This window comes from Microdochium trichocladiopsis (assembly GCF_020744255.1).
Source record: "Microdochium trichocladiopsis strain MPI-CAGE-CH-0230 chromosome Unknown B0I36scaffold_11, whole genome shotgun sequence".
NCBI classification, from domain to species: domain Eukaryota; kingdom Fungi; phylum Ascomycota; class Sordariomycetes; order Xylariales; family Microdochiaceae; genus Microdochium; species Microdochium trichocladiopsis.
The window spans coordinates 594,204-611,724 of NW_025763554.1; the positions used below are offsets into that span (position 1 = coordinate 594,204).

The 17,521-nt window shown below is 54.8% G+C and overlaps 7 protein-coding genes across 7 annotated transcripts; all 7 read left to right on the plus strand.

Moving 5' to 3' along the window:
* Positions 1–483: 483 nt before the first annotated feature.
* B0I36DRAFT_253867 (kinase-like domain-containing protein) lies at positions 484–1,995 on the plus strand (the record flags this gene model as incomplete). The annotated part of the gene is made up of 2 exons (XM_046150787.1): positions 484–766; positions 842–1,995. 2 exons carry the CDS (start codon positions 484–486, stop codon positions 1,993–1,995), a joined length of 1,437 nt encoding a protein of 478 aa, XP_046006413.1.
* Positions 1,996–2,207: 212 nt separating this feature from the next.
* B0I36DRAFT_36184 (AhpD-like protein) lies at positions 2,208–3,265 on the plus strand. Its single transcript, XM_046158553.1, has 2 exons — positions 2,208–2,986; positions 3,066–3,265. Exons 1-2 carry the CDS (start codon positions 2,483–2,485, stop codon positions 3,141–3,143), a joined length of 582 nt encoding a protein of 193 aa, XP_046006414.1. The 5' UTR covers positions 2,208–2,482; the 3' UTR covers positions 3,144–3,265.
* A 334-nt stretch (positions 3,266–3,599) lies between these two features.
* B0I36DRAFT_335390 (thioesterase-like superfamily-domain-containing protein) lies at positions 3,600–5,075 on the plus strand. The gene has a single exon (XM_046155469.1). The coding sequence runs from the start codon at positions 3,973–3,975 to the stop codon at positions 4,981–4,983; it is 1,011 nt and encodes a 336-aa protein (XP_046006415.1). The 5' UTR covers positions 3,600–3,972; the 3' UTR covers positions 4,984–5,075.
* Positions 5,076–6,052: 977 nt separating this feature from the next.
* B0I36DRAFT_354456 (uncharacterized protein) lies at positions 6,053–6,631 on the plus strand (the record flags this gene model as incomplete). Its single annotated transcript, XM_046157319.1, has 2 exons — positions 6,053–6,259; positions 6,377–6,631. The coding sequence occupies 2 exons, from the start codon at positions 6,053–6,055 to the stop codon at positions 6,629–6,631; spliced, it is 462 nt and encodes a 153-aa protein (XP_046006416.1).
* A 1,215-nt stretch (positions 6,632–7,846) lies between these two features.
* Positions 7,847–9,060, plus strand: B0I36DRAFT_354457 (uncharacterized protein; the record flags this gene model as incomplete). The annotated part of the gene is made up of 3 exons (XM_046157320.1): positions 7,847–8,084; positions 8,122–8,153; positions 8,830–9,060. 3 exons carry the CDS (start codon positions 7,847–7,849, stop codon positions 9,058–9,060), a joined length of 501 nt encoding a protein of 166 aa, XP_046006417.1.
* A 1,545-nt stretch (positions 9,061–10,605) lies between these two features.
* Positions 10,606–12,185, plus strand: B0I36DRAFT_354458 (uncharacterized protein; the record flags this gene model as incomplete). The annotated part of the gene is made up of 4 exons (XM_046157321.1): positions 10,606–10,707; positions 10,782–10,956; positions 11,597–11,763; positions 11,856–12,185. 4 exons carry the CDS (start codon positions 10,606–10,608, stop codon positions 12,183–12,185), a joined length of 774 nt encoding a protein of 257 aa, XP_046006418.1.
* A 1,380-nt stretch (positions 12,186–13,565) lies between these two features.
* B0I36DRAFT_335394 (heterokaryon incompatibility protein-domain-containing protein) lies at positions 13,566–17,083 on the plus strand. The gene is made up of 4 exons (XM_046155470.1): positions 13,566–13,708; positions 13,834–14,300; positions 14,355–15,342; positions 15,471–17,083. Exons 1-4 carry the CDS (start codon positions 13,601–13,603, stop codon positions 16,839–16,841), a joined length of 2,934 nt encoding a protein of 977 aa, XP_046006419.1. The 5' UTR covers positions 13,566–13,600; the 3' UTR covers positions 16,842–17,083.
* The last annotated feature ends 438 nt before the right edge of the window (positions 17,084–17,521 follow it).

The following is a 17,521-nucleotide window of genomic DNA, read 5'->3' on the forward strand; positions in this document are numbered from 1 at the left end:
CTGCGCAAATCAGACGCGCATGGGCTTATCACCCCACCACGCACCCGATAAGACGCGTCTGGAAGCGTGCATCACAGCAGCCCTAGCGGCTCAAGTGTAATGACGGGACGCACCGAGGAACAATACCGACATCTGACAGGCCAGCCCCGGCCTTTCAATAGCTGCATGCATACTGCAGCCAGTACGCAGCCCTGGACTCCTCGCCCTCGAGTTGCTACCAAACTCGTCTCGGTCTCTGGATCAGCCGCTCCCCCGGGCACCTCTGGCCAGGACTATCCACGAATTACCTACCAGGCCTGACTTGCGCTCGACTTCTTGAAACCAGCTCTGGTCACGCCAGCGCGGTTCTTATGCGAAGACTCAGCTAGAAGGGCATGCGACCAGGGTATCGACGCGAACCTCAGATTTTGCCATAATTGCAAATACCCGACCTCAACTACCAGGTGACGCACCAAAATGACGACAAACATAGACGGCAGGCCAATGGCCAAGGAATCTTTCCAGATTCACGAAGACGCGGAGACCTCCGAGATAGACGAGAGCACACAAGCTCGCCCAGTCCAACGTCCCCAAGCTGACTACGGCGACGCACAAGAGGAGGAGATGGACGAGGTAGCAGGGGATGACAATGAGGAAGACGGCGATGTGGAGTCGTCAGACGACAACGAACCTGTCGATAACATGGTTCAGCATGACATGGAGAAGCTTCAAGAGACCTTCCCAAGTTTCAAGAGCCACTACCGTCTCATCAAACGTATAGGCGAGGGTGAGTAAACAGGTTCCGGTACCAGTATTGCTCTGCAATTGGGAAAGGCGAAGCTAACAGCCTCGACTTGTGTAGGCACTTTCTCGACGGTCTACAAGGCTGAGGATCTCCGCTATAACTACTACAATAACAAATGGGACCTTGATGCGCGAGAGAACCGGTGGACGCCACCGCCGAGGACCTCATCACAGTCACAAAGCAACGCACCACCGCAAGACCGCAGGAAACCCAAATTCGTCGCCGTCAAGAAGATCTATGTCACATCCTCACCGAGTCGCATCTTCAACGAGCTCGAGCTCTTACACGACCTGCGCGACTCGCCGGCTGTCTGTCCTCTCATTACTGCCATGCGCGAGGGGGACCAGGTGCTTGCGGTGCTACCGTACTTTCGACACCAAGATTTCCGCAAATACTACCCGAACATGACGGTCTTCGACATGAGACTGTACTTTCGGTCACTATTCACGGCCCTGGCTGCTGTGCATAAGCAAGCCATCATACATCGAGATATTAAGCCGACGAACTTCCTGTACGACCCAGACAAGCGCCGCGGCGTCCTCGTCGACTTTGGTCTTGCCGAGCGCGAAGGCGTCGACTCGAAACCTTGCTTGTGCCACGAGGACTCTGCGGTCCGCAAGCAGCGTGTCCGCAATTCAACATCAGCACAAGTCGGCCCTCAACCTGGGTATCCCAAGAACGATACCCGTCCATCTCGGCGTGCTAACCGCGCCGGCACGCGTGGGTTCCGTGCGCCAGAGGTTCTCTTCAAATGCACAGAACAGACAACCAAGATCGACATTTGGTCCGCCGGCGTCATCCTGCTGACCATTCTATGCCGGCGTTTCCCCTTTTTCAACAGCGCCGACGACGTCGAGGCCATGATTGAGATAGCAACGATTTTTGGCACGAAGCGGATGAAGCAGTCGGGGGCACTGCACGGCTGTGTGTTTGATACCAATATTCCCAGCATTGGTGCCCAGGGATTCTCCTTTGAAAAGATCATGCTCTGGAGCACGTGCCGTAGTGACGGCAAAGCGCAAAAGGGAGATGCACTGTCCGAGGAGGAGAAGGAGGCGCTGGAATTCCTATCGCGCTGCATGGACCTGGACCCGAACAAGCGCATCAGCGCCGACGAGGCCCTTGAGCATCCTTTCCTCAAAATTGACGACGAGGACACCGAGGGTCAGGGCCCAGGCGAGATGGAGGAGGAGGACGTCATGTTAGTTTGAGCGTTGCTTTTATGCGCTGCGGTTCCTGCATAGCACTGGCGATGATGATGATGCAGTTGTTTGCTAGCATGGCACGATAGATACACCCATGATGATTTTAGGCTACCATCCTAATCTAATGAATGCAGAAGCATGTTTCGATATGAGTTGACGGGCTGTAATGAGGTGGTGTCATCGTCGTCGTGTCGTTGTCCGTTTCCAGGGCTGACCAAGCACGCAAATCGCTGGACCTCGGCACTGAGAAACACGGCCCCACCTGACCAGGCCCGGGGCTTCCGTTCTGGGGACTAACACCTAGACGACCAGGGGTGGGGATCTCGCCTGTGAGCCAAACTCGATATCACTCAGGATTGTTGATCCTCTTGACAATTGCACTCTGAATTGTCCGGCCATAAGCAAATCTTTTTTTTCTTTCTCTTCCTTTACCAACTCACCACCCTCAGGCACAAGCATACGTCAACGACACACAGCACACATAGCAAACACCATGGCGCGCATCCCGTATCCCCCGCTGCCCCCGGCCCCGAAGAAGGACGGGACCACGACGACGCCGCGGCCGCCACCGCCCAACGTGTCGCGCGTGCTGGCGCACAGCACGGGGACCGCGACCCACTGGGGCGCCGTGGCCAACGCGCACTTCACGGCGCTGCAGCTGGACGCCAAGCTGCGCGAACTCGCGATCCTGCTGACGACGGCGAAGCTGGGGTCCACGTACGAGCACACGCACCACTCGCTGATCTCGGCGAAATTTGGGGTCAGCGACGCGCAGCGGGCGTGGATCGGGGACAAGGCCAGGCTGGCGGAGGGAGGGGTGCTCAATTCCGTGCAGCAAGGAGGAAAGGAGCAAGAGGGCTTGTTCACGGACAAGGAGAAGGTGCTGCTGGTGCTGGTTGAGAATGTGGTGGAGAGGAAGGATGTCGGGGAGGAGCTGTGGAAGTCGGCGAGCGGGTTCTTTGGCGAGAGGGAGCTGGTGGAGATTGTGTCGCTTGTGGTAAGTCGTCTCTTTGTCAAATCTCACTGCGTGGGGTGGTGGTGGTATCTTTGGCTGACGTTGTGTGATGGGGGTGCAGGGCTTTTACTTTACATTCTCGAGGATCACGACGGTGTTTGAGGTTGAGCTTGAAGGATCGAGCGGCTCGAAACTCTAATGGCGCAGCTTGCATGAGCGGGCCGGTCCAAGATCAACTTTGGGCTGCTGCATTTCGACAAATGAAGACTCTGGTTGTCCAAGTTAGGTAGATTGCTGTTCCGAAATTTGGATATCACTCTCGTGGCTGGCCCCTGCTTTATTCCCTCGCGCCCAGACAAATGAATTTCAGAGGGTGGTACCTATAGCCTCCGTCATTGGCATGCTTAGTTGGTTGCTTTAATGCCAAGTCATGTTCCATTCCATGCTAAGTCAGCGGAGAGGAACAAGTCAGACGGGCAGGACTGACGATTAATAATATGCTGCCTCGGCTGGCGTTGTGGCGGAAGCGTTCCGTCGCTGACAGCCCCATTGTTTCCCCAGAGTGGGCGAGTGGTCAATGGGGATCGCCCTCCCCAGTTGGGGAATCCGTCGCTGTTGGCGCTTGACCGTGTCCAGCCAGGGTCACAACTCAAATGCTGCCTCGGCATGCCGTCTGGGCGTAGCACCACCGCAATCCAGTCTGCTAGGTGTGTTGTCGACCAACAGCGATTGCAGGTTACCGGCGCCATGGCCCGAGTGGGATGCGGCCTCTTTCCGCGCTACGCTGGAGACTTGCAGTACCTAGTAGAGTCCCAAAGACCCCGAAATGGGCGACGAGGCCACAGCCCTCGATCGAGCAACCACCCTGAGCAAGGTGCTTGCTTTTTACGTCCTGATTCTCGACTTGACCTGACACCCGCGTTCATCTCAGCAGCTGCTGGATCTGCCTTTCCTCATACCTTCCAGTATTCAATCAAACTGTGCAACAACCCCAGGCCACACCACGGACCGTACCAGTCATTGCCATCATGGTGAACCAGAACCCCGCCCAGTCCATCATCGAGCAGAACGCCGTCGAGGAGATCGCCCCCGGCCATTTCCAGACCAGATGGCTGCCGGGACACATGGGCAACGCCTCCCTCATCGCCTACGGCGGCTGCGCGCTGGGCGCCGGCACCCGCGCCGCCTACGAGACCGTGCCAGACACCCACTTCATCTACTCTCTCGTGGGCCACTACCACGGCCCGGCCTCCATCTCGCAGCCCCTCGAGATGTTCGTCACGCGCACGCGCGACACCAAGACCTTCGCCACCCGGCGCGTCGAGCTCAGGCAGCTCCAGGCCGACGGCAAGACGAAGCGCACCGTCATGGAGATGCTCGTCGACTTCCACATTGACGAGCCCGCCGCGCTCGAGTTCTCGGCGCAGCCCACGAGGAGCTACGCGCGGTGGGACGCCGTGCCCAAGGACATCAATGCCTACGGGGACGACAAGAGCGCGGCGGCTGCGAACAAGATGTTTGGCCTGAACAAGCGCTACTTCGAGACCCGGCACTGTCCCGAGGGCGTCGCGGGCCAGAACCTGCACGGCATGCTCAAGCACCGCAGTCACAACCAGGACCACCTGCCCCTGGGCCAGCGGAGCTCGGCGGAGTGGTCAAAGGCCAAGCACGACCTGTCCGACAGCAAAGACACTAATGGCAATCGGATCTCACGCAGAGGAGACAGGGCGGCTGCCGTGTCGTTCCTGATGGACGGCGGCTTGTCGTTCCTGCCGCTCACCCATAACCATATGTGGATGGAGGACACCGGGGCCTGCTCGTCGCTGGATTTTGCGCTGCGGTTCATGGTGCCCGACATTGATCTGGGCAAGGAGTGGCATCTGCGGGAGCGAACGACCATCTCGGGTGCCAAGGGCCGGACTTATTCGGAGGCGAGGCTGTGGGACGAGAAGGGGGAGCTGGTCGCTTCAATGACGCAGTCGTCTATCTTGCGGCCACCAAAGCCAGCGCCAAAGGACAAGAAGGGATCCATGTTGTGATGGGTGGGACAAACAAGGGAGGCGATGCACATATCTTACCAAGAACCTGGGGAATATAACAAGCTCAAGAGTACAACAGTGTCATTCCGAGGACCGTGAAACCGCGCCTTCGTTGCCGTTCAGACATTTTCACCAGGCGACTACATTCTGTGACTGTTCTCGTCAACTCAAGGTGGCCTGAATTTGAGTCCCTCTTTTGTACCTTATCCCAGTATTTGCCAGTCTGGCTGTGGCATGACAAAACTCCCCAGCCAATTTTGTGCAACTGCATACTGTGATTGCTTGCGGCCTACCTAGTGTCGGCAAGCTGTACGCCCAACCCTACAATTCTTAGAAAGCCAAGCAAATCTACACAAGCAGCACTTGGATTATCCGAACTGACTCGAGACGGTTCAAGACTTGATCCCCACCCGGGCCAGGGATGTCAAGTGTTGGGCGGTGGTAGGTAACGATCGGTTGGCATCCGGGCAAGGTATGAGGCTGTTTGCTGGGCGAATGCCTACGTTTGATTGCTGTGAGCATTTCCTTAATTGGTGGCAGCTGTGGCAGGGGACGGACCACGCAAAAGCCTTGCCACACAGAAGTCTTAGTTCGGTGTGGACAAGTTCATTTCTCGACACTGGCCGGTCTCGTGTCGCCGTTATTGTTGGTCCGCTGAACTATGAAATGGTGAGAGTCAGCATCAAATTGTCGTTAGTGCGCTTCACGGAATGTCATGACCCGGTCACACTGGTGCTGGCATGTGGGCTGACTTCTCATTCTCGAGTTTGTTTGTCCGGGAAGCGCAATGTAGCCGAGCTGATTGTGCGGCGCTGTCAGAATGAAGCATTCCTTGCCTCTCACACCTGGTCCTTCGCGATGAGTCCTTCTGTGCTTGAGTAGTACGGACTTGACGAGACAGATGCAGAAAGAAGCAGGCATAAAAGAGGACTATGCCTCATGGCTCTTTTCCCCTTCTTTTGTTCAATAACCTCACTTGAGCATACGAAGCAGATCGTGGTCCTCTGCCAGTAGCAGCCGCTCTTTGCGCAAAGTTCATTCGCATGCCAAAGACCGAAACTCGGCCAGCATGGATCACAAAAGTACAATTATTCATTTCCTTGCCGTGCGTGGAACGGATCGGCGGGGAAAGGTGTTTCGTTTCGAGATATCTGCCGACGAAATGGGGCGAGTTGCGCAGGCTCGCATAACCGAGGATGCGCGGAAAGCCCGGGTTCTGGATGGCAAGCATCATGATCAGAAGGCTTCCAAGCTTGGTGGTTTAGCGAAGGGCGAGGTATGTCTAATCGAAGGAAAACCCCGGCAGGTAAACCGCCGATTTGCCGCCCCCTCCATCAACATCAGACTTGGCGATCATCAGACTGACCACTCTTTATGACTGCTCCGCAAATAGAAGAGGCGCATTACTATCCAGGATCGCATCAAGATCGATCTTCACGAGTGGCTGCTCCAGGAATGGCGCTGTGAGCCCAACAACAAGGGCAACCCAAAGAGTGGACCAATTTCGGCTCATGTTGAATGGCACGCGAAGGGTTGCAAGAGTCGGAACATCTTCACCATGAGTGAACACGAATTTCTGGAGCAGCTTCTGGCAATCGGCAGGTCGTCGGAACACTTGCTCGTCGTTAATTCCGATATAACTGATTAAGTTCGCTCTCGCCGTCTTGAGAGAATGTACTCGACCACCAATCGAGGATAGAGGAGAGAAAAGTGACGGAAGCATTGTGCACAATGGTGTTGAGTCCTTGTCTGGGTGCCCTCTTCAGTCTTATTCCTGGAACACGTTGCGGGAGTGTTGGATTATGATTTTGTTTCGGATCAGAACATTCATTGTTGGCAAAGGCGAATCACGCGGCAACGCGACCGTCAGTCCGCACCACGGAAAATGCTGCTCCATAAGCTCTTGTTGCCGTTGGGCTACACCTTTGTGTGCTCGGCGTTTATGATCGGTTTGACACCCATGCAACGTCCATTTCTGCTCGCGTTCGTTGCACGGTCACTTTCGTCTGCTGTTGCGGCTTGGTATTCTGTAATGGCAAACCCTAAGAACGGCGGAATCGCAATGATGAGGAGGACCGATGTGTATTTGAGCTCAGCGAGCGCTGTACGGGAATGTAACGATTCATCGAGAACAGTCAGCAGCAATCCTACGTTCAAGGGGAAGACCATTTCAACCACAAATCCACGAAGACATGTGCATGATGATGAGACCATCTCGGTCCCAGTCTCGAGACCATTCCTACTCCCGGCGCCGCTCGAAGTCGCGATGTCGTTCCATCTCTCGCCAGCATCTCGGGTCCAGGGGCAGGTCCCAGTCTCAATACTCCTACGATTCTGAGCATGAGTATGAGCATGAGCAGCACAACCATCACGGATATGGATCCCAGCCTGCGTATCATTCACCGCTGATGTACTACTCCTGCCCTGAGTACTATCCCCAGCCTACATACTACTCATCGCTTGGACACTATCAGCGCCCCGAGTATTACACACCATCGGGATACTATTATTCACAGCCTCGTCATTCCCAATCTCGACGATCCTCTGAGTCAGAATATGAATATAACTACCGCTACAACTACCGGTCTAGCCAAATCTCTGGGCCTCAAGATCGAAACGTCTCAGAGCTGGGCCGCAGACAAACGCCGGGGCCCGAAGACCGGCATACCCCCGGACGCAATCGCATAACCGTGGACGTGACATTCACAAACCTCAGCGACCACAGCTCATCGCGAGAGGTTGAAGCAGGACTGAAAATCAGATGCGACAAAGATGTAAGCGCTACCCTGTCATGCTACCCCTTGAAGCTTTTGCAAGCTCCCAAGTCAAACACTGACAACGCCACAAGCGACACGACCACTTCATGTACAACTTGAAGTCCCAGCTCGAGGCTGCGGCTTGCAAGATCTGGTGGGGAACGAGCAAACGCGTGCGCATCAGTGGCGCCGGCAATGTTCACTCGATCTACATGAAGCGCCGCCGCGGCCGGGATGATGAGGAACTCGTTGCGCTTGGCAATGACACGGCCATGGAACACTTGATCAAGGCCCATCGGGATGGCTCACTGAAGGGGATCGAGGTGCTTTTCACGGGTGGAAGGAGTACGCGTACTAGGCACTGACACTGATCTGGTCGTAGCTGCTCGCAAATCATCATGGAGGCTGGGTAGTGTTAGTGCAAGTATGGCCCAGAGATCGTGCAAGTTACGGGCCAGTTGCAGAACAGCATGAATTGGTTTTGCCGTTTCCATTACCTCAGAAGCTCTCAAGACTGCTTTGCGTCCACACTGAATCATCGTTTACAACGGCAGGCAGCGTCTTGAACAAACGCATGAAGTTCTAAATCATTCCCATCTGGCCTTAGCGGCCAGGTCTCGGAAGCTCACATATGAGTACTCTGGGACGGACGATCGCACTACCCGGATACCAAATTGCTGATGCCTGCCCAGGAGGAACTTTAGAGCACCAAGCTCAATCTGATCTACAGCGATCCTTCTCTGGGCAACCCTTTCTGTCTCTGCCACTTCTTCACAGTTTGACCTTCCAAGCCAACCGACACCCACCACCCCATTCACTGATTCTGGAAGGCTCTCTTGCAAAAAATCAATTGCATCTCGCGCACACACACGCGCAACACCCGCAACCACCAGCCAACATGCCTCAATCTCACATCTACGTCATGGTGTTGTTCAAAAATCAGAAGATCGAAACTCGGCAGAAGATGATCAAGATCGATTGCTCAACAGACGTGGGTAGCTCAATCAATCCATCGCACAGTAGACAGCACTAGCTAACGCAAAAGAGAACACAGCGCGACGGACAATTCCTCAAACCACTCCGACCGCAGCTATCCCAAGCCGCTCTCGAGGACTACAACTTCTCCGGTCACAGTCCTGAGCCTGCTCACAGGGCATCCGTCTTCTCCATCGCCATCCTCTGGGACATCCGCTGGCCGACAGATCTGGACAGGGTCAGCTTGAACACACTGCCCGACGAGCAGTGCATGGATCAAATCGTTGGCGGTGCGTCTCGAGGCGCCATGGACGTGCTTGAGGTCAAGTACACCATCACGGGTTGAAACGTTTTTGACGGTTCGCCCAGTCTCAATCGGACATTGGCAGAGTCCAGGGTCGGCGAGCACCTCGCCTCATGTCACGTACTCAAAGGACGATTTCCACATCCAATAAGATTTTGGAATCAGTTCTTTCTTGGTGTAGGACTAGGTGTGCTGGTTTCGCAGATAGAGGGTGTCGTAGACGCTCGCAGGTACTCGCAGTGTCAAACTTTTAGCATTCCCTTGCCGTGCCATTGTCGTCTCGGTGAAGCACTAGCTCATGGTATCTCGGGCTTGTTATGAAGCTCTGTCCAGCAAAGCGCACTTGTCTCTCCATGCGAGATCGGCATCGGTCTCGCCCGGATCTTTTGACCCAACTACCAGCGACATGTGTTCTTGATAGCTGATCACTGTCGCACGTTGAGTCTATGGCCCACTCCATTTCCGTGTAGTGGACCTATGTGACTCTGCCTTGGTCTCATAACTACGAACAACGAGTAATCAACCGGATTTAGTGGTGTTGAGTGCTACGAGAAGAGCGCCAGGGCCGGAAGGGGTGTGCGTTTGTAGCAATCACTGAGACTGCGGGTCTTCAGGCCTCCCGTTCGTTATCGCCAACAGGTTGGCAGTCTTGACAAGTCAATGAAGGCGAAACTCACCTAAGCGATTCGCATGCCCATACAGCTTAGGAAATCGTGCTGCTGAAGCGTTTCTAGATGCTATGCGTCCGGCTCCGCAGGTGCCTGCTCAAACGGGCTGCAATCGTGACACAATGCACAAACACCAGTAAACATCGGCTCACAAGCAATCGGTGTTAAGACAATCCTTGCCTCATCCTCCACACCTTTTTCGATTCAACTACGAATTTCAATCATAAATCAACGCTTCGCTCTAGATGTGTCCTTCCAGAATCTGGACATCGTAAGTTTCGCACGAAGCCAAGATCACACGATTTGTCACCATGGCTGCTTGCGTCCTCGTCAGATTTGCGCTCGAAAACGCTTGGTGGAGCAAGACTCAGATGGTCATGCTCGAGTCACACCCATCAGTGAGCAGCACGGATTCCCGAGGTTCACTTCCAGATATAATTCGTGGAAAGCCGCGAAAACTGACTACTCCTTCCAAATTGGACAGTGTTCACGAACCATTCGATTCCAGATAGAGGACCACGCCGATGCAGCCTACGATGGCACGAAGCGTGTCGCAGTCCAGTCTGCCAATGTTTGGAATCAGCAGAAGAACGGCATGCACCATCCTCTCGAACTTCTGGATCTCGGAGACAGCCAAGCTTGGCAGCAAATATGTGGCGTTGCGAAGCGCGGATCCGCGGATTGCGGGACAGATATGTAGACATAATTCCAGGGTTCAGACATTGTCCAATATGATACTTTAGATATAAAAAAAAGGCCTGTCTCTGCTGCCGACACGCCAGTCATGCAAGCTTTAGAACCCTTTCGATCAGACTCCTAACCTGTCCAATTGGGCACTCTTCAGTCACATTCACTTCAACCAATACAAACAACAATAACGCGACAGTAGCACCAGCTTGCTCAATTATCAACGACCAAAATGGCGCCAACCTACGCTTACATCCTGGCGACGATAGTCCTTAGCGGTGTCGACGACAACAATCACAATACGAAGATGTTGAGATTCGACTTGTCCACAGAAGTAAGCTCGGCTCCCCCGTTTTCACAATTTCATGCCCAGGAGGTGACCCTTACACAAACGCTCTCTTCTGAAAGGAGAACGGCACCTTCATCGCGGATTTCGAGGAAGTACTGCAACTGGCTTGTATGGAAGACGCCAAAGAAAGAGGCGAACATGTCCAATTCAAGCATGATGTTGACATTCATTCAATCATCATCCGCTGGGACACGGCCTGGGATACTCTCGCCGCTCGCACCATCATTCAACCCGGTAACTTTGACATCGAGATTGCGATGCGGCAAATTGCGGGCAGCGCGCATAAGGGCACGCGGGATGTACTCGATATAGAGTATTGCCTCTGTTAGATCTAGCTGGCAGAAGTCTACGGCGATCATGCCGAAAGACAGCTGAAGTACATGGCCTCGGAGCTTTCGCCATCTAGGATTCATGGAATGTTCAGCTGCTTCTCAGGTGTTGATCACTGGGTTCTCACGAGGTGGTGTGAAAGGAAAGAATAGACTTTTTCGTAGTTGAGGACACGATTAACAGTAAGCCAGCCTCGCAAGGCACAGGCCGTTGAGGCACAATATCCGACAGCTGCATCAACTTCAACATACACTGCACCCTTTTTTTGTGTTATGATTGTGGCGTGCGCGTGACGGGCTGAAGAAATTTGTCGCAGCACCTCAAGAAACCGTGCCCATCCACTTCATGAGATAGACTCTTATCATGGGTACTGGTTCTTTAGGTGGGCTGGAGTCCTGAAGTTGAGCACTCCACGCGTGGACTGTAACCCCGGCCATAGACACCGCACCTTTTCAACACACCCAAAACAACTGAAATACGACAAGCTCTTAGATCAACCCTAGTTCTCTTGCCAGTCCATAACTGCGACCTCCTCCCTCGGCAGACCAGCGACCTTCGAGCCCTGTCACCATTGGCATCATGTCGCAGGCGTCCAAGCACAGCAGCCCGCCCGCAATGGAAGCAGAGGACATCTACATCCTGGCATCCTTTCACATGGCAAAGTCCCCCAAAGCACGGGCCAAAATCCTCAAAATCCGCCACGAACCCGATGTAAGCACATTCATCTCGAGGAGTTTCTGATCGTCCAAGCTCGTCTCCAGCACAGCCATGATCCAACATACTGACGCGGGAATTGCGCGCAGGCCGATGCATTAGCCAATATGTCCCGCCTCCGCTACGTCCTTACCCACGCCGCCGGCCAGCTGTTTCCCAACGTCGCACACCCGACGCAGATCACATCCGTCGGTATTCTCTGGCAGGGCATCCCGCCTCTCATAATCGACATGCCGCCGCCCGGTACGGCTTCCGTCGCTCCCGCCGTCGCCGGGGCGAGTGTCAACTCGCAAGTCGAGGTTGAGCCGCTGGAGATGTTGCAGCTCTCGGACTCGGACGCGTGGACGCAGGTTGTGGGGATCGCGAAGAGGGGAAGCCGCGATGTTTTGGAGGTTGCCATTTCAGAGCTTCGACCGTGAGTGAGGGGGAGCATATCCAGGTCCTGGGCAGGGGGATCACAGATTTCCGGTGGCTTGACTCAGCGGGCTTGCACAAGAGAGGAGGTCATGTGGACAAGGAACGTCGGACGGCTGGGCAACATGTCCCTGGTCAACAAAGGTCCCATCCACGAAAGCACGATATGCAGGAAGAAGTTAACTCTGTTTCGGCCACTCTTCAATAGCGGGATGTATTCTTTCGTCGTATGGATCTCTCACCTTCAATTGCGTAGACGGCCCTCCGTGAACAGGTTTGCTTTGCTGTCATGTCACCCATGTCTTTGCCATGTCTTGGCTGGAGCTTGCCCAGTTTGGTAGAGCACAAGAGCAGTGTTGGCGGTGTGCTCAGACGACAGGCACCGACATTCATGTTGAAAAGTTGCTCCAGAAACACCCACTCCCGCAAGAAACGTGAAAGGTGAGGTGCCATCTGAGCCACAGAGCGCAGCTGGCTTGCATTTTGACAAGGGTCGCAGAAACTGGCAAAATCTTAACTGAGGCTCAGGGTGGCAGTTGTCAAGGCGAGCTACGCTCAGGCCTGCTGAAATGACGTCAGGTCAGCCTTATTGCGTTGACCACGAAGATCCATCGATCGACGCTGGCTGTTGCTGTGGAAGGCATCATGAAAACATGCGATGCGAGAACGGCCACAGCGGGGAAGGTCGCTAAGTGTCCACGCGGCGTGGCTGGACTGAAGCTAACTCGACTAGCTACCGATTGGTGCCGGTCACCATATGCGACTGTGGAACTGAAGCCCCAAGTTTAGAGGTGGTACTTGGTCGCGAGCTCAAACACCAAGCCGGAAGCGATGATGGTGCCCCCTCTCCATGTCTCGTCCCTTATCCTAATGCACGCGTCAAAGGCAAAGTCGGACGTTCTGCCGCACTGATATGCAGGCGACATGTCGTATTGGCCAGGGCTGCGCGAATTGACTCGGGCCGGCATTTTCATCCTGATGGTTGATGGTCGAAGATTTCCGGCACATCACCCGGGCAGGCTCTCCAGGCTCGATGCACGATACACTTGAAGAAGTGGAAATATGTATGAATAAATGTAGCAGAACTCCCCTTGCAGTTGCTCTTGTACTTGGGGATTCACGATCAAGGATGCAATATCTGAGCTTGGTACCGTATTGTACAGAGTCGATATCTTGGCGGGGTCTGTAGGGCTGAAAGACTCTAAAAATAGCGTACCCAGGCAGGAGCGAACGACTTGCAATGCCCGGGCGCCTGTCCGCGAGCCATCATTGGCCGGGCCTGACCAGACATGCTGACATGGATACCTCAAGGGGTGACTTTTTGAGGGGCCACCTCCAGCTTCCCCGCCAAGTTCGCACGTCTCTCGCGACTCATTCTCGTGCCCGAACGAACCCTGGGCAGGCTCACCCGGAATCAGCCATGGAGCACTTCCTGAGGGCGGCAAATGCCGCCCAGGGCGCGGCGGACGCTGCCACAAAATTGTTCAATGAGCTACAAGTGGTGCAGAAGTCGAAAGGCGCTTACCATGTGAGTGCCCTAGGGTAGCTTCCGGACACCGTCGTCAGAGTCTCCGAGACTCTAGTCTGTGTAGCAGATGCCTAAACGAAGTGTCTTCTGCGAGACACACCTGGCTGACCCTCGCTGTCGCTCAGGAATGGAAAACGGACGAGCCTTTCCCGTACGAGGCTCTGCCTACGCCGACAAGCATCCGCCTGCTCAAGCTGGAGCCCTCCAAGGCAATGCAAAAGGCCGCAAAAACTGGCAAAGTCCTCAGCGGCGACGCTCACAATGACGACGATGATGTCCGCTTCATCATGCGCACAGTGGAGCTGGACCGCAATCCTCGATTCACTGCCCTGTCATATACATGGCGCAGACAGCGCTCGCAAGTCACTGCTTGGCGGAGATGGGCCTACCATTTCTTCATGGAACTCGTTCAGGATAGGCCAGCCGATTACTCCCTGCCCGACCCTGATGATGAGCTTCGAGCTACTCGCAAGGTGACGTGCAACGGCTACGAGATGATGGTATTCGAGAACCTGTTCGAGGCGCTCAAACAGCTACGCAGGGGCCGACCTGGCGAGTGGCTTTGGATCGATGCAGTGTGTATGAACCAGAGGTCAGTCTTGACGAACGTGTCCTGCCCGCTGCAGCGCTGCTGACACTAAGACAGTGATTCGACCGAGCTCACTGCTCAGATCCAGATCATGGGCCGCATCTACCAATCTGCGCAACTAGTTGTTGTCTGGCTGGGGCCTTTTCCCGCAATCGCCGAGGAGGGCCTGAAGACACTCGAGGGAATTGTTCAATCCGGTGAGCCTCTAGTCGCCAATCCAATATTTGCCACGAGAGTGGGCAATGGTGCGGCCGAGGACTGGCGGATAGAGTCTGCTGCCCTAACGGCATTCCACCTAGCCTTTCGGTCGTACTTCAAGCGCGTCTGGGTCGTCCAGGAACTTTGCCTCGCTAGGGAGGTCATATATCTGCACGGCAAGCATGAGATAAGCTTCGCAACACTACTGACTTCATGTAAGTGGTGTGTCGACAAGGGCTCAGGCCGTGACATGGTGGACCTTAAAACCATGGAGTCCCTCTTGCCCCCTCACTTTACCACGCACATGCGATTCCTCCCAACTACCCTTGATGCCCGCAAAGAGTTCGCCAAGGGCAACAAGTGGACTCTCATACAGTGGTTCCATGCCTGCAATGGGCGTCTAGCATCTGTCGGCAAGGACTACGTCTTCGCAGGGCTGTCTCTGGTTAGGCAGAGCTGCCTGGACATTGACCAGCATCTGCAAGCGACTGAGTCTGGCCCGCCGCCACTACCACGTCGGCCAGTTGGCGGCCAGGAGTCGGGCGAGACGAACGCGGCCGCTGGTCTCTCCAGCAGGTTCTCAGCCCCAGCACCGGCTGCGAACCAAAGTCTGACGCCTAGGGGTTTATGGCCGAAGTTGGCCCCCGACTATTCAGCCTCAGACGCGGAAGTTTTTGTCAATGCGGCTGCATGTCTCCTATCTCATGCCTCCTTGGAGGATTTTCTTAGGCTGGCTGCGCGCCTCCGAGACCAGCATCAATTTAGGGCCGTTGATTCCCTGCGTCCTCGTGATCTGGAGGCGTTCTCGGGATTGCCAAGCTGGACTCCAGCGATTGGATCATGGATGGTAAGCAAGGCAGTGCTTTTCCTTGATGTGTTGGCAGTTGGCACTGGGCCGTGGTAGCCGGTCCGCTCAAGCCAAGGCTTCGGCGTGCTCGCCAGGTGGCACTGGATTGACCTATCCGATTTACCTAGTCATGTCTTACGATGGATTTGGTACCGCCTGACGCCCAGAGCCCTTTCAAGGTTTCTATGGTGCCCCATGAGACCGATGCACACACAGCCGATGTATCGCCCTCCACCAGCGTCTCGATCTCAGCAGATGGCAGGACGCTGTCTCTCACCGCTGCAGTCTTCGAGCGCGTGTCTGCTTACGTATACGAAAAGGATCCTCCGCAGGGTTTCGCGGAGCTGCGCAAATTGCTACGGTTTCTGGACCAGCCGTCAGACCTGTACGCCACGAATCAGGACTCTAGCCTCCAGCAGGTACTTGCCCAGCGGCAAGGAGAGAATGCCGCCAAGTCGCAGGCCACCCCATGCCTTTTGGAGGCGGTCGCATGCGCCATGGTAGCGGGCCACGTTCACGGGCAGAAGGTCACGCCGTCCCAGGCTGGGACTTGGCTGTGCGAAAATATCGAATCCAAAGTGCAGCAGGTAGTTGCCGAGACGCAGCGAAGTGTTTCAGATAATCAACAAATCAAGCAGACACTGGAAGCAAAGGCTCAGAAACGAGGCCAGAGCATCGAATACTTGAAGACTGCAGAGGACGACGAGAACGCCAAGAAGTGGCGAATCTGCGATGAGGCTAACAAGCAGGGTCTCGAAGTGGTGACCGAAGTCACAGCCGAGCTTGAAGCGTTGAAGATCCGTTACTCGCACCTGCAATGGCTACCCGCCGGCACTATTGCCGTCGTGCCACGGGAAGAGGACGTGGAGCGCGCCAAGCTAGAGAGAAGGAATGCCAAGGAGAAACAGCTTGGGGAACTCCTGGAGAAGAGATCCATCGATACCAAGTCGAGCAGCAGCATTCGCGACGCCTTGGACCGCGGACGGGCGAAGGCGGTCGAGATCACGGACGACCTATACGACCGCCTAAACACGTGGGCACTGAGTGTAGGAGGAAAGTTCCGTCGAGTAATGTCGGACGAGTGCCGCGCCTTCGAAGACGCGTTTATCGAGACACTCACGTGGCGCCGGTTATGTTTGACGGCTAAAGGGCACGTCTTGCTGGGACCCCTCTGGCTCGAAGAGGGAGATGCCGTCATGCTGCTGCCGGGTGTCTCAGTGCCTTTCATATTCGCCCTAGAGAAGGAGGATTTGAAGAGAGAGAAGGCGAGGATTGAAGAGAGACTGAGCCATGTGGATTCGGGCGACGATGAGGAGGTCATGTGGACGGCGGTCAAAGTCCCACAGGAGGCTAGGCTGGCCGAGATTGAGCATCGCCTCCAAACGATTGCAGAACGACCGGGGGATCGCTGGGTGCTGATCGGGGAAGCTTATGTCGAAGGCATCATGCAGGGTGAAGCAGCTGCGGGGTTAGAGTACGGAAGCATCGATGTTGTCTAAGAGGTGAGGCAGTGTAGGAACGATACCGTTGTTGCAAAATCCAGCAACAACACCTCGCAAAGGTGAATTACTGTCGTCACAGAAAACATTTGTCTTTGCTGTAGCACAATGACGCCAAGCTGGCGTACAAAGCGTAAGAGAGGATAGTCATTCAGTTCTGAGTGTAGGAAGCTAGCCTCCAATTGAACGCTGTCTGGCGTCCTCCTTACGACTGTAATGATATTGACGTGGTATTTTGGAGGGATCGACGTGTGTGTGTGTGTGTGTGTGTGTGTGTGTGTGTGTCGCGGTGAGTGTATCCAGTGGTCTATATCAAAAGACTCGTCGCGGCAGAAATACGATGCTATAAAGAACAGAGAAGTGCGAGTTCAACCTGAGAAAGCTGGACAGGACACTCAAGATGTTACCCTCTATACGCCATTCTCCTATCATAGTCACAATGCATGGCAAATTCAACGGCGAGTGATCTGTACCATTCATGTATACAGTAGCAGTCGGCGTGAAGCCACCACACAAGCGCCTCGAGCCCGGCGAATTTTGGCAATCTCACATTGATAACACCTAGCATTTACGCTGTTGATAAGCCGAATCATGGCGTGGCAGTAAAGCGAGACACAGTACGGAGTCGTTTGTTTCTCAGCTGGTTGCGCCGCGGACTGTGTAGTCGCAGACGACGCACT

Coding starts and splice junctions, on each gene's coding strand:
- B0I36DRAFT_36184 (XM_046158553.1), top strand. CDS start 2,483: ATGGCGCGCATCCCGTATCCCCCGCTGCCCCCGGCCCCGAAGAAGGAC. Junction 2,987..3,065: donor TGGAGATTGTGTCGCTTGTG/GTAAGTCGTCTC, acceptor ATGGGGGTGCAG/GGCTTTTACTTTACATTCTC.
- B0I36DRAFT_335390 (XM_046155469.1), top strand. CDS start 3,973: ATGGTGAACCAGAACCCCGCCCAGTCCATCATCGAGCAGAACGCCGTC.
- B0I36DRAFT_335394 (XM_046155470.1), top strand. CDS start 13,601: ATGGAGCACTTCCTGAGGGCGGCAAATGCCGCCCAGGGCGCGGCGGAC. Junction 13,709..13,833: donor AGTCGAAAGGCGCTTACCAT/GTGAGTGCCCTA, acceptor GCTGTCGCTCAG/GAATGGAAAACGGACGAGCC. Junction 14,301..14,354: donor GCAGTGTGTATGAACCAGAG/GTCAGTCTTGAC, acceptor ACACTAAGACAG/TGATTCGACCGAGCTCACTG.